Here is a 15,669-nt window from a genome sequence, read left to right on the forward strand (position 1 = left end):
GATTTACTCTGGTTCACAATATAGCTTACCATATGGGTGTTGAATAAGAGATCCTTTATTAACTGATATTAAGAACTAGTTACCTGGGGGTTGGAGAGATGGCTCAGCAGTAAAGAGTACTGACTGCTCTTCCAGAGAACTTGGGTTCGATTCCCAGCACCCACATGGCAGCTTATAACCATCTGTAACTCAGTTCTAGGGGTCCTGACACCCTCACACAGACAAACGTACAGGCAAAACACCAATGTACATAAAGTAAAAATTTTAAAAAAGACCTAGTTACCTCAACTTGTTATTAGGTCGTATTGTGATTACATATTTTTTCATTTGTCTTTCTAGACAGCACCTAGGATCCCAGCCTAGTCTTGAACTTGCTGTGTAGCTGAAACTTCCACTAAATCTCTTGCCTTTATTGTCCAAGTGCTTAGGTCACAGGCATGTGCTACCACATCATGTGTGTGTTGTGTTAGGAACTGAGCCTGGATTTTGTATGTTAAAAGGCATGCACCCCACCAACTGAGGATACCACTAAGCTCCTATTCCATTTCAGTGTCCTGTATTATTCATTAGGCAGTCACCTGGGAGCTGAGCCTCTGCACATGCCTGTGTAACGTTACCTAGATTGCCTTAATGGATGTGAGAAGACCCATCTTGACTATGGCAAGGACTGTTCCCTAGACAGAAGATCCTGGGTTGTGTGTATACCTGGAGAAGGCATACACTAGCATGTATATTGTTGTTCTTTGCTTCTTGCATATAGATACAATGTGAGCAGCTCCCTCTAGTTCCTGCCACTGTGACTTCCACACTGTCTTGGTGGGATGGGGGTACACTATGAATAAAGATTCCTTGAGTATTCGGATGCCTTCTGTATATAGATGTATTCTCTTGTACTAATCCTAGTGGTGCCTACTGTAGGTTTCTTATATGTGATACTTACTATGTTGAAGTATGTTTCTTTTCTGCCTTCTTTAGTTAGTTTTATCATAAAGACCCATTGAATTTTATCAAATACTTTGCATTTGTTGAAACAACCAAGGTTTTTAATACTTCATTCTGTTGATAGAGTATCAACTTCATTGCTCTGTATGTTGAGTCATGTGTCCATCTCTAGGTGATGCTGACTAATGATAGTGAATAATGTTTTGAATGTGCTACTAGACTTTCTTGATGGCTCCATGCTTATCAGGGATATTGGTCTAAGGTTTTGGTTTTTTGTTCTCTTGTCTGATTTTGGTGAGAATAATGCTGACTTCGTGGAATTAGTTTGGAAGAGTTGCTGCTTCTTTAATATTTTTGGAACTAGTATTCTTTAAATGTTGGATTGAATTCAGCCGTGAACCTGAACTTTTCTTTTATAGGAGGGCTTATATTACTGATTTTTTTTTTTTGTTATTTATTATTGATCTGTTAGTTTCCTATTCAGAATTCAGTTTTAGTAGTATTCACATGTCCAGGAATCTGTATTAAACTCCTCTGTTACTGTACTGAAATCTTTCCTCAAACCTATTAATGTTTTCCTTATTTGTTTGTTTGCTGTGATATTGGGGACATTCATGCTGAGAATCACTTCCTCTTCTCTGATTTGGGCCCTTTGTATAGTTACCCACCTGCCATTTTTGTTTCTATGTGAAGATGATCACTGTTACTCAGCCACCACTTTGCTCTGATGAAAATACCAAATCCAGTTCAATTGTTTTGCCTCCCTTTTTTTCATTTACTGCATTTATCTCTTTATTTTATTTTAGATCACTGTGTTCACTACTACGATCTTCGTAACACTAAACAGCCAATAATGGTATTCAAGGGACACAGAAAAGCAGTCTCTTATGCCAAGTTTGTTAGTGGTGAAGAAATTGTCTCTGCGTGAGTATTACTCCCCTTGGAGGGTAAGCTTGGTACAGAGGTCTCATCATTGATGTTGTAGGTATATGCAAAGAATGACGTTGGATTGTATTTTCTTTCTTAAATAACAGATTTGCATGTATCCATTAAATTGTTCATTTTTATGTTACTTGTGAATAGAATGCTGTATTATTTTCTGATGGGCCCTCTTAAGTGATATTTGTAATTTAATTAACATTTCTGTTACTGTTTCTCCTGAGGAGGTAACCAACATGGTTTATGCAATAGAAAGAAAAATAACTTATTTCATTAAAGTCAACCAGTATGTGTTATTTATATGTCTACTGTGGTGATATTGTGTCCTCCAATATATTGTGCACCCTAATAAGCTTATCTGGGGTCAGAGAACAGAACAGCCACTAGATAGACATACAGGCAGAAAATGGTGGCACACACACTTTTAATCCTATCGCTTGGGAGGTAGAGATACGTCTGGATGTCTGTGAGTTCAAGGCCACACTGGAAACAGCCAGGCATGGTGACATACACCTTTAATCCCAGGAAGTAATGGCAGGAAGCAGAAAGGTATATAAGGCATGAGGACCAGGAACTAGAGTCTTTTAAGCTTATAGGCTTTTAGCAGCAATTCAGCTGAGATCCATTCTGGTGAGGACTCAGAAGCTTTCAGTCTGAGGATTCGTGGAAACAAAATCGGATGAGGAGTTATCGAGGTGAGGTTGGCTGTAGCTTGTTCTGCTTCTCTGATCTTTCAGAATTCACCCCAATACCTGACTCCTGACTTTTTTTACAATAAATTATTTAAAACAAAAAAATCAGTCTACTACGGTGTTACAGTCTGCTTTGAACACCGTAGTAGACTGATTTTTTGTTTTAAATAATTTATTGATTCTATAATACCCTACATCAGTTTCACAGTAAAATCTATTTTAAAGATAACTTTTTAAGTGTGTCTGTTTATACCCAACAAATGCTCTTTGTAAAAATCTTTTTAGTTGCTTTTTTGAGGGTAATAAAATATCAGTGATATAAAGTAATCTCCATTGTGAAACTACAGACTTTTCTAATAACATGGGTATTCCATATGTGGTTATCCATCTCATAGTTCTCTTATTACCTATAAATATCCATTCTTAATATTTACACGCGCACGCGTGCCTGTGTCTCTTCCCAAGCTTTATGCTTTTTTCTTTTTTTACTTAGTTCCTTATCTCTCTTAGAAAATTGTTATGCCAGTGTGTTGGATTGTGCATTTCACCTTCACTCTGGTTGCTCTAAATAAGAATTTGGTGATTTGGCAAGATGATTTCAGTTCAGGTACAAAAGGTAACAAAAAATATTCATGACTGAGCTTTCCAAGGGAGTTATGTGGGTAATGAATTCACAGGCTTAAATTAAGTGGTAGCTAAAGAGTATTCCATCTTTAGGATAACTATAATTGGCAGTAAATGACTTAAATGAAGTCTGTTTTAAGCTGAAGCATAAAAGGACAGTCATTGCAATACTGTGGAATGAACAGATTAAAGCACATTTCTAAAAGAGCTCAAATCAAACACTTTGGATCTTGGCTATATACAGTTGTAACCTTCTGCACCTCTTTTTTTTTTTCTTTTGGTTTTTCAAGACAGGGTTTCTCTGTGTAGTTTTGGAGCCTGTCCTGGAACTCACTCTGTAGCCCAGGCTGGCCTGGAACTCACAGAGATCTGCCTGTCTCTGCCTCCCGAGTGCTGGGATTAAAGGGCGCACCACCGCTGCCCAGCAAGTTCTTAATTCTTTAAATAAAATAATATATGGAAAACTGTATCATAGTGTCCTGCTTGATAATATAAATGTAATTCAAATGATGATTTAAGTGTATTGACAGGGTCCCTTAACAAAAAGTATAAAGTAAGCAATTCAGTACATGAAAACAGTTTGCAAAATAGTATCAGTTCTGAAATTGTCTATTCGAATTACCAATGGGTTTTATTTAAAAAAAAAATAGCTTTGAGTAAGCAATAAGATTTTTATATTCTTTTAGCAAAATAAACTATATTGTACACTTTCCAATCGTACCTCTCACATGTAAGGATAGCAGGGAAATAGTTTATGTCTAGTCTACCAGTAACAAGAAGAATGAGGGTCTCCCTGAAATGAAACACATCTCTCAGTTCAAAGACTCATTATTTGTTGATGGTGCAACAGTGCTGTTGGCGCTCCTAATGCTTATACTTCCTATATACCCAGGCATTATTGAAAGCATATTAAATGGATTTGGTTTTCACAGTGTTGGGTCCATTTAATTCTATAAAGTAGATCGTCATATATCATATTTAACTGTTCAAACATTGGAGCCTGTGAGAACACAAGACTCAGACACACAGGCACCAGAGTCTGCATTCTTAACCACAAAACTGGATTGCTTTAATTACTAGTGGTGACGAGTTTCATAGCATGAAATCTAAAATTTACTCCTCTTTGTGTTTATTTCAGCTCAACAGACAGCCAACTAAAACTGTGGAATGTGGGGAAACCATACTGCCTGCGTTCCTTCAAGGGTCATATTAATGAAAAAAACTTTGTAGGACTTGCGTCCAATGGAGATTATATAGCTTGTGGTAAGTGAAATTATATTTTTAAAGAAACTTTGCGAAGACATGTCATGGTAGTTTTCAGTTGAAAATGATCTGTTCTCGGCAGCATCACTTGATGCTTAGGACTGAATTCTTTCCTCCAGTCATGCTGTAGAGCATTAATTTTCTTTTCTACATTCAAGCCCTGTATTCATAGTAATGCCAATGATTTTTAACTTATTTCTAGTAATTCTACACATGCTGTCGTTATTCAAATGTCCTAATAAGAGTAAATGAACTTTTGTCAACACTTTTAAATGACATGGCCCTTATCTAGTAAATTGTATTTTCTCCTAATGTATGAACTTGAGTACCACCAAAGAAGATATGCTGCACAATTATCCTTAGGAGACTCCTGAAATGTGTCCGTTTGACTCTAGTCTGATAGGGTAATGTTGTATGGGGAATGGAGAAGTAAGGTCTTTAGGCTATTCAAATTGGCCTTTGTAAGTACCACAACTTTTATTTTTATCTCTACATTCTGATCCTTTTAAATGCAGTTTAAGATTCTTATTTCACAACAGCTTTTTAAATGTATAGACCTCTGCTATGGGTTGTTTGTTTGTTTCTATATAAAACATTTCAGCCTTAGAATTATAAGCACTGTTATATTATTTAGCAACAGTTATTTCTTTAGATTAGTAAACCATATTTTTTGTCCAAGAATCCCTTCTCCCATAATTAATTGATTAATTGATCTTGTAATCTTGTCTTCTAAATTTGAATATAAAAGATAATTGGTCTCTTTACTAAAACTTGGATTAATAATTGCTATCCAAATGTTGTATTCTGGAACTGGGCCTAGAGATACAGTTCACTGTAGCCAAAGGCCTTAGATTCAATTTCTAGCACAGAGTGTAGGGATTATAGAAAGGATGGTATTCTAGCTGGCTGTGGTATCATACACCTATGACCCCAGCATTTGAGTGGCAGAGGAAGACACTTGAGTGTTTAAGGACAATCTGGACTATGTAAGACTGCCCCAAATGAATATGTATGTATGTATGTATGTATGTATGTATGTATGTATGTATGTATGTATTCTAATTTCAGGTTCTCCCATTCTAAAAGATTGCATGTATTATTTCTTTTCAGGAAGTGAGAACAACTCCCTCTACTTGTACTATAAAGGACTTTCTAAGACTTTGTTGACTTTTAAGTTTGATACAGTCAAGAGTGTTCTGGACAAAGACCGGAAAGAAGATGACACAAATGAATTTGTCAGTGCTGTGTGTTGGCGGGCACTATCAGATGGGGTAAGTTTTCATGTATATTTTTAACCATGGCACTTCATAATGGTTATGAATACACAACATTAGTTGTTTTAGATTTTAAGATATACCTAGGTAAATGATAGGTGTTGTCTGGCATTGTCAACAGAAAATGGGTGTTTTAGATACTAGTTGAAATGTCACCAGTGACACAATGTCTTGACGATGTTTCTCTCATATACCTAGGATACATGTACATACTTCAGTTATCTCTTTTTTTTAAGACTAGAAATTCCTCCAGAGTACTTCTGTGTCTCATTCTTGTTAATGATCATATTCAGTGTCTGTTCAGAAAAGGGGCTCAGCTGATGTATTCCCAATTAAATACTATTTCAGGGTAGAATTACTCTACAGATACACTTAGTAATATTTAATTATTCAATTTATTTATAAGAAAGTTACACTGCTACAGTATAAAAATCATACCTTCCAGTTTTCTACTTCCTTAGACATTTTAAAGGCTTTTCCATGAATTATATGTAGGAAGAATTATTTTTACTATTTTGATTTATGTCTTTACAGTTGTTAGTATCATTTTTCTTTTAAGCTTTTTAGGTGCTTGATTAGGGAGGAGGAGTATTTTGTTTTTGTTGTAGATTGTATTTAGGGTCTGTGAATTGACCCCTGGGCCTTGTACATGCTAAAAGTGAATTCTTTCACTGAGTGATAGCCCCTAATTTTATTTTTAACACAGAAAATTTTGACCTGACACATAATTTAAAGTATTTGAGTGCCAGATGCAGTTTCATTTGATACAATCCATTGATGCCTTATTTAAAATTTTTGACTCACTTCCAGGTTTGATAATAATAGACTGTGTAATTTGTATAGGGAATTTAGGAAAGTTAGACTAAAGTATATGCACTGTTACTTGTTCACATTTCTGAAAGGTCTGACAAGTCCTTGTGAGTCTCAAACACATCTTTAAGAAGGATTCTAGATGGTTGTTGGTAGTCCTGGAAGCAAACTTTTCCTTATGTCCTGCACATTCAGAAAGGACAGCATTTGTACTGTCAGCGGTCAAGGCAAGGACAGTTTTGTGCCAAGAAGACAAACTTCCAAAGGGAAATGCCATTGTCCAACCCAGACAGGTTTATCAGTTAGCCATTTTAAAGGTAGAGTACTTCTGAGAGTTGAACAGCAGTTGTGCTCTGTTTCTTTGGTTGATGGCTGTTTTTTATAGTATGTTATATTATTCCTAGAAATACGCATTGATCTGTGTTCCCTTTCTGAGATTGTAGGAATTTTAATCTGGGTATTCCATTGTTGTAACAGATCTCAGTCCCAAAGATTCACTGCTACATTTGCAACATATGGCCTCAGCCCTCCTCTTTGTCCTTCTGGCCCTATGCATTCAACCCATCTTGAACTTTGTTTTACCTGAGATAATGTTCCAGCCCCTAGAAACTGGACATCTACCTCTTGAAGAGGCCAATTTGGATGCCATGATTTTGGTATAATTATAGTCACTTCCACACCTGTGTCTACCAGGCCCTGCATAACAATGCCTTTAATTTAAAGTCTGAGCTTTGTTCTTTGTTCATTTATGGAAGTCTGCCAAAATATTTGTTTCATGGTGGTTTTTGGAACTTTTGATTCATCTATTGGAGCTGTTCTATCATCCAGTGAAGCATTATTCTGTACATGAGACAGTGGGTTTTTAATTGTCCTAGAGAGGAATTTTGTCCATAGTGGCTGGAAATAATTGTACTATGTTCATTTTGGGGGTCTGCAAGAGGCCCCCTGAGGCATTTCCTGCCGGAAAATGGTTGACTTGTATATCTGTTGTTGATCTGCATTCATTGGTCCAATGTCGGCCTTTGCCGCATCTTCTACATAACCCAGAAGGTTGGGGTGTCCCATTAGGTTCATTTCTAGAAGTGTTACTTGTAGGAGCACCCCATGTACAGTTTCCACTCATATGACCTGATATACCACAGTTAAAACATTTGGTACCTAGAGGCCTCTTTCCACCTCTGGAAATTTCTTCTCCTATCCAAGCCTCATTACCATGAGTTAAGAGACTCAACACCGTTTATATATTGAATCCATTCTTCCAGAGGTGCTGACCTGACCTTTAATGGTATAAGTATTCTTTTGCATTCTGCATTAGCACTATTAAATGCCAAGGACTCAGTTAATACTTGTCTTAGTTCTTTGTCTGTCTTTTTTTAATAGCTGTGGTCAGCCTTTGTAAAAAAAAAAAAATCAGTAAACGGTTCTTGTGGGCCTTAGAACACTTTTGTGTATAGCGCAGTTGATTTTCCTGGTTCTGGAATTTTTTCCCAAGCATTTAAAGCTGCTATACAACATAGTGATATTGTGTGCTCATCATAAGTAGCTCTATTAGCAAAACGTCTCTCACCAAGAATTTGATCTTAGATCTCAAAACCTCTGGTCTTACCTTGTTCCAGGATTCTAGCTTCCTCTCTCAACCAGCTTTTCCATTGTAACTGCTGGCTATATTCTAGAACAGTTGAGATAACTGATTCCAATCATCTGGTGTGATGGTATTTGTGGAAGACCACTTAATTAACATCTGTTGTACATATGTTGAGCATATACCATAGGTGACCACCAATTCCATAATGTTTTTTAAATCTCCCATAGGAATAGGTTGCAACTTACATTCTACATATGACTCAAGATGTCTATCATCTGCTGGCTTCTCATGAATAATGACAGGATAAGCCATTGTATGAGAGCCATCTGTCAATGTTATGACTTGTATGGCCTTGCCCTTTTGCCTATTAGTTCCTTTGTCATCTTTTCTGAGAGTTTCTGCCAGAGCTTGCAACTGAGCACCTAGGGTCAGTTGCAGAAAGTGAACCTCCTCTGTTGTAAGGTATTCCAGAGATTTCATGCAATCATGTAGCCTTTTATGTTCTTCTGAAATACATGATTCCATAGCCCTTAGTTTATCAGTTAATGACAATCTTTCTTCTTTATAAAGTATCTGAATAGCGGCAACATTACTCTGGAGAGTTATTGTTTTATCCATTATGTATTTATTATCAATAGAAACAAATCTGGTTGTACATTTATTGTTAATTGACTTAAGTTCTTGTAGTAAGTTAGCAGATTCCAAACAAGGGATCCTTTTATTTAAGTCTTTATTTCTACCTTGTAAATCTGGGTAGCAGATTCCAGAGAACAAATCTGTTTGTTTAAGTCTTCATTCCTACCTTATAAATCCTGGGTAGCAGATTCCAGAGAAGGAATCTGTTTGTTTAAGTCTTCATTGCTGCCTTGTAAAGACTGCATAGAAGATTCCAGAGAAAGAATCTTTTTACTTAAGTCTTCATTGGTACCTTGTAAAGCCTGTATCAGTCCCAATAATGATTCATCTTTGTTATTATTATTAAACCAGCTTTTCAATGGTATGTGAATTATTGTGCTAAATGCTACAATGGTGACTATACCAGGAAGCTCATATATGTCTTGTAAAAATTCATTCATTATACAAGCAAAAAATTTTAACTTCTTGTGATCTAATATTTTGTTTTGAGAAATATTCAAAATTTGTAAAGAAGATTTTATTATTTTTTTAATTTATTAATCAGTTTTACGGTATAAAATTATCAAATACTTTTACCATAAATGAAATCCTTGATTGCTGTTTCAGTTCTTGCCGTTTTTTGGGGGGGTGTAGTGTTGTTTCTTGGCCAGTAGGTGTCGCAGGTGTAATATCAAAACAGGTCTGTTGTAGTCCGACTCAGGTCCCTGAATGGCTCCTGTGAATTAAGCACTTATCCAGGCAACCCCTGAGCACTAGTTAGAGTTGCTGGGACTACAATAGATTGTATACAACAATGGGGCAATACACCAATGAGCTGGAAGCGCTCAGGCACGGTCACGCACCTGGCAGGAGCCGCCTGTCTATTTGGTGCTATAGAGCTGGTATTACAGCAGGCAGGGCATGGTGGACTGCTGAGACTGGACTCAGCTGGAGTGGTGGAAGCCTGTGCAGGGGTGCACTCTCAAGGGCGGCGTCCCAAGGTGTCCTGGAATTGGCAGCTGTTACACTGAACAATTTTTAAAGTAAGGGAACAGTCTGCTGGTAATCTCTAACTAGGCAGGGTTCTGAACCGATCTGGCTGCTACAAGCATGGAACTAGAAGGGCGCCTATCCACTGAAGAACACATGCTTCTGGCTGTGGTTACAAGAACCGCTGCCTTGTGAGTCACCTGGCCAAAGAATGACTGACTCCTGTGCCTTGTGATTTGCCTGGTCTACAGGCTCCCTGGGGGGCTGCTGTATGCAGCTGGTAACCTGAGGCATGGTCAGGCCATTTCTGAGGAGGCTGTGCGGGCTCTGCAGGATGGAGAAACTCACCAGCAGCTACCTGCATGTGTTAGGGCGTGGTCACACAAGTAGCCCCAGTGGGGATGCGTGGTATTGGTTGGCACTGAGTGTCTGGAGGGGTGGTGCTAGCAAGGCTGACCTGCAGCAAGCACACAAGCCTCTGAGCCAATGTGCTGCTGCTGTTGCTGCCTCAGGGGCTGCAGGCAGGAGGTACAGGGAGTCTGGGGTCTTTTTGTCACATGAGTGCCACTTATTAGAGATCAATCCCAGTGAGTATTAAATGGGTAACAGGATTTGTTAAGATATAAATTGAGGAAATACACTCATGAATACAGAATGGAGTAGGCATCAGAAGTCATCCTCTGATCTGACCAGGAGCGAATTCACCTTGCAGGCAGGAGCAGGGAGAAGGGGCATGTGGACCATTCTCCAACTCCTTGTAAGAGGTCACATACAAGGGCAGGAAGTACCACCTCCTTTGGGCCATATAGCCCAAGGTCATGGGTAGAGCAAATAACATTACAGAGTAGTGTCCTTTTTATACTGTATGTGTGAATTTTTTCCTTACATTTTTTAAAGTTTCAGTCTAAAATCCAGTCTTACATAAGAGTCAGATATCTTCTGCATATGAATACCTCATTTTGCCAGTACTATTTATTGATAAGACTTCTTCCAAAGAGAAATTCTTTTAAAGAAAATACTGTTCATTAATCTGATAGCTAACTTCTTAGTGTGATAATAAAGCCATAAGATGCCAGAATTAGATGAACATAGATGAAAAACAAAGATCTTCAATAAAATATTTCAAAACCAAGTACAGGCATATATCCGATCATCCACCATGATCAAGTAGATTTATCTTGGAGATGAATGAATGGTTCAATATACACAAATCAATAAATGTAAAAAAAAAACCATATACATGGGCCTAAACACACAAGCAAAACCCCATGATATATTAATAGACATATAAAAAGCCTCTGACAAAATCTAAAATGCCTTCATGTTTAACGTTCAAGAGAGAGTAGGACTGGAGAGAACAACAACATAATATAATAGTTTGTATGACAAAACTAACAGACAACATTCCCCTAAATGGAGAAAAACTCAAGCAGTCCCATTAATATCAGGAACGAGAGGGCTGCCCACTATTCCCCCTCCTTTTCAATATAGTGCTCAAATTAGTGAGTCGAGAGAAGGAAATTAGGGATATAAGTAGGGAAAGAAGTCAGATTATTCCTATTTGCAGATGAGATTTGCATGTAAGGTATTCCAAAACTTCCACTAGAAAAACTCTAGAAGCAATCAACATTTCTAGCCAAGTGGCAGGATACAGAAGCCTTTATATACACCATCAGCAACTATACTGAGTAAAACAATAGCCTGAAAGTAAAATGGTACTAGATTGTAGATGTAACCAACCGTCTTATTAAATAAGAAACACAGAATCAATGTAAAAGAGAAAGCCAAGAGATCAGAGATCAGAGCTAAAATCTCACCCTTCCCCCTGCGGTGGTCTTAGCTTCCCGAAAAAGAGCTATTTCCCTGTGTGTAAGTCGTTTCATAGTCATTCTGCCTTCTCATTGGTTGTAAACCCAAACACGTGACTGCCTTGTCACTGTCTGTATGTACAGCCCTCCAGGTCTTAAAGGCATATGTCTCCAATGCTGGCTGTATCCCTGAACACACAGAGATCTATGGGGTTAAAGGCGTGCGCCACCACTGCCACACTCTGTCTATGGCTCCAATAGCTCTGACCCCCGAGCAACTTTATTTATTAACATACAATCAAAATCACATTTCAGTATAATTAGAATACCACCACACTAGATGATAACACCAATTGATATATCCTGAGGAGCTACTGGTAAATAATGACTTCTGAGAAAGAAAGGGAATTAATCTTCACCAGAGATGAGCCCCCTAATTAATTATCCAGTACTAGGTGGTCAGCCCTAAAATCATATACATATATAAGCAACATGAGATTGTCTCACCAGGTTTTGTGTGTGTGTGTGTGTGTGTGTGTGTGTGTGTGTGTGTGTGTGTGTGTGTTTTGTATGTGTATAAAGAAAAAAGGGACATTCAGGGGACAAGGGAACAGAGGAACATAGGACTAAAAATAAAATTTTAATTAAAATATAAAGTTGTTATATTTTAATTAAAAGAAAAAGTTAAATAGTATTGTTAGAGAGAGCCAAACAGATCTCAGATGCAAGGGATACATCTCATTGCTTTTGTTTTGCTTGTTGAGACAGGATCTCACCAGGTATCCTAAGCTGGCCACAAACTGGCACTCTTCCTAGCTCCTATTCCAGTATACTGTGAATACAGGCATCCTCCACAATGCACCTTCCTTTTTAGTCATATAATGTATTATAGTCTGTTATTCTTATTTCTAGTCAATTAGACTTTTGTTATAGAATTAAAAACTGAAAGGTATGTTTTCATACCTGAATTTCTTGTGATTTCTTTAAAAATACTGTTTAATGAGGTGTTGGTGTGTGTGGAGGATATTCGCATATTGTTGTTTGATTGCCCTTTAACCTGCAAACTTCTTGTCAAATGGTTTGTAAAGTTGTAAGATCACAGACTCTGGAGCCAGCTTTCCCAAGTTCACATCTCTTGAATTCCAATTTATGTACTCTGAACTTGTGGCTAGGATTTAATCTCTCCAGTATACTCATTTATAAAGTGCTGGTAACAGTGGCAACCTGGTTAGAATGGTTAGAATTTGAAAATCAGGAGGTGTGTGTGATGTGTTTGTAAGTGTCTGACATGCGGTAGGGGCTGTATAGTCATTTGGTGAACAACTTTGACTTTCAAAGTACCCCTCGCAATGTGTTATTTGTTTACATATGAGATTTTTCTAATAGATGGGCATGTGTTATGCAAAGCCTCACATCATTGTCATATTGAAGCACATTGAGAAGCCTTGTAATACTGCTATAAGCCACTCTGCTTTCATTAAACTGCAAACGCAGGCTATGGCAAAGCTTATACCAGTGCTTCTCAATTGTGGCTGATTATTGCAATTTGGAAATCTCTCAAAATCAGGAACAAGACAATTCCAGTTTTAGACTCTTAATACATAATTCAGGAAGAAGAGAACAAAGGTAGAGATCTATATTCTGCAAAGTTCCCCAAGGCTTCATGGGAAATGATAGATGAACAGGCAAGCTTGGAAACAAGAAGTCATACAAGCTCTGAGAAAATACCATGTTATACATATCAACCAAGAGATCTAAGTGGTTCGCAAGCACTGGTTAGAGGAAATCAGGACCATGTCTTAGATTTTGATACTTCACTCAGTTTAGAGAGAAGCAAAACAGGTTATATTGTCTTTTTCTTCAATAAAAAAAAAAGGAAAGTACCATCTTTGAAATATCTTCACTAGGCTTGGTAGTCCACATCTTTAATCCTAGCACTCAGAAGGCTGAGGTAGCAGGATTAAGAGACCTCAAGGCTGGTATACACAGACCAAAAATGTCTATAAATCTTAAAAATGTGTGTATATAATCACACATGACAGAAAACTTCCCACATGCTGCTGCTTCAAAATTCTTGAGTAAATACATAGTAGAGGAGCTTCTCTTCCCCACTTTCTTCAGCTGTTTCTCTTTATCCTTGTGTCTTCCTTTTTTCTTTCCTTTAGCTAGGTGGTTGTAACATTTTAGGAAATTGTGCTGTCAGGAAGAGGGCCAGTCTGATTGAACTCTTTCTTAGTGTTGAGAGTGAAAGAAGATTGTGTGGACCCTGACTTCCAGGAATGTGGTTCCATCTCCTCCTAAGTTCTTCTCTAGTATCCAGGATACAGAAAGGCAGAGATAGAAAACTAAGGTAATGAATGCTGTTAGTTTTTTCACAGGAAATTGTTTGAGGTATAGATTATCCTTAGTTCACTGAGTATTATATGGACCAACTCAGCAAAATTCATTTGTTGCTTTAGATTTTATAGTGAATGTAGTAAGGAAATCAACAAATTAGAGTCTACTGCTTGACATTTAAAGTACTTCATTATTGACATTTTTATGTTTACTGTAATAGAATTTGACATAATAAAATAACTCAATTTTTTCTTGTTCTATATATGCCAATTTTAACTAATAGAATTAACATGGATCTTTAACTATTTGCTTTGTTGTTTTGAATTCTGCCTTTTCTAATGAAAAAATAAATATTATTTAAGAAGGCATTATGAATAACCTTGATCTAAAGTGAATTTTTACTAAATATTATTTTTATTCTTTGAGAATATCATACATTTATAAAATATATTTTGATCACAATCTCCCCCTGACTGCTCCCAGAGCCCTGCCCCTCATCCCATCTTCTCTAAATTTGATATCCTTAAAAAAAAAAAAAAAAAAAAAAAAAACCTCTTCCACTCTAGTTGTGTTGGCTATATGCTCACGGGTGTGGGATCATCCACTAGACAGTTGGCCTACACACTTAAAGAAAACTGGCTTTCCCTCCTCCAGAAGTCATCAGCTGTCAGTAGCTCTTCACCTCGCACCCACCCCACTGCACCCTTTGCTGGATGTTTTCTGACCTCTGCAGGCACATGGTGCATATAAACACATGCAGGCAAAGTACACATTCATATAAATAAATCATTGTTTAAAGAAAGAAGTGCAGTTCTCTTAAGTTTTTAATATTCATCAGCAGTACAAAATCATTTCCTTGTCATAAATATCATTGTGGATACAGTATTGTCAATCTTATTCAAGATATTGTCAAGTATGAGAGTTTGGCATGTGATGGAACTTGAAAGTGTCTGTAGATATCTTGAGTAGCAAAGATAATTAAGTGATATGGGCCACTTAACATTGGAATGACTGAGGTGTGTATGTGTCTGTGTATCTCCATCCTTCTTTCCTGTACAGTACATTAGAGTTTTTCTCCCTTACTAGCCGCCTTTGCCTTTGCTTGATAAATATGCCTTTTAATGGTTCTTTTCTGTTATCTGGATCCTGATTTTTTTTCATTAACTTGTTCTAATGTATTAAGATGTATCTAAATGAGAAAACAGAAATTAGAAATATATGAAGAATTAGAATATAAAAGGACTAACAAATGTCATATTAATATAAAACACACTAAAAGTGGAAGCTGCGGCATCAACCCTGTAGACAAAGAAGAAAATACCTTTTGTCTGCAGAAGGCAGCGATCCTACATGAACATGGAGGTCTCTGTCTGACTTAGGAAAGCTCGCTAAGTCTGATCGTTCCCCTCCATACACTTTCTGAATTACCACTCTATTGTTTTCCGTACTATTTTGTTCAGTATCTTTGCTGACTGTACTAGATTATAGAAGCAAACAAAAAAGAAAACCAAGGAAAGCTAGCTCAACCATCTGAAGTATTGTATGGATTTCGTTTGTCTATATTCTGGTCTTTTTTTTTTTTTTAAAATGCTCTTTGAAACAAGGTTTCTTGTCACCCACATTAGCCTTGAATTCCTGCCTCTACTAATCACATACAGGGGTTACAGGTTAGTTGATGGTCTTTGAAAATAGATGTTACTATTGGCTTATTTATTGAGGAACCTACAACCAGGATGTACAGTGTATATAGAATTGCTATTTTTCTAGTGATTGGGTTGGGTTAATTAATC

General features: G+C 37.2%; 1 protein-coding gene and 1 non-coding gene across 8 annotated transcripts in view; both read left to right on the forward strand.

The window, feature by feature from the left end:
- Cop1 (COP1 E3 ubiquitin ligase) overlaps nucleotides 1-15,669 on the forward strand; it is a 123,280-nt gene that overhangs the window by 93,762 nt on the left and 13,849 nt on the right. For all 7 annotated transcript variants that reach the window (XM_076547787.1, XM_076547786.1, XM_076547788.1 and 4 more), the window contains 3 exons: nucleotides 1,749-1,866; nucleotides 4,336-4,460; nucleotides 5,571-5,731. In XM_076547787.1, the coding sequence (XP_076403902.1) occupies nucleotides 1,749-1,866; nucleotides 4,336-4,460; nucleotides 5,571-5,731 (404 nt within the window). The remainder of the gene's footprint in view (nucleotides 1-1,748; nucleotides 1,867-4,335; nucleotides 4,461-5,570; nucleotides 5,732-15,669) is intronic.
- On the forward strand, nucleotides 15,157-15,296 carry LOC121821444 (small Cajal body-specific RNA 3). Its single transcript, XR_006062276.1, has one exon.

The sequence above is a fragment of the Peromyscus maniculatus genome, chromosome 11, assembly GCF_049852395.1.
Source record: "Peromyscus maniculatus bairdii isolate BWxNUB_F1_BW_parent chromosome 11, HU_Pman_BW_mat_3.1, whole genome shotgun sequence".
NCBI lineage: Eukaryota > Metazoa > Chordata > Mammalia > Rodentia > Cricetidae > Peromyscus > Peromyscus maniculatus.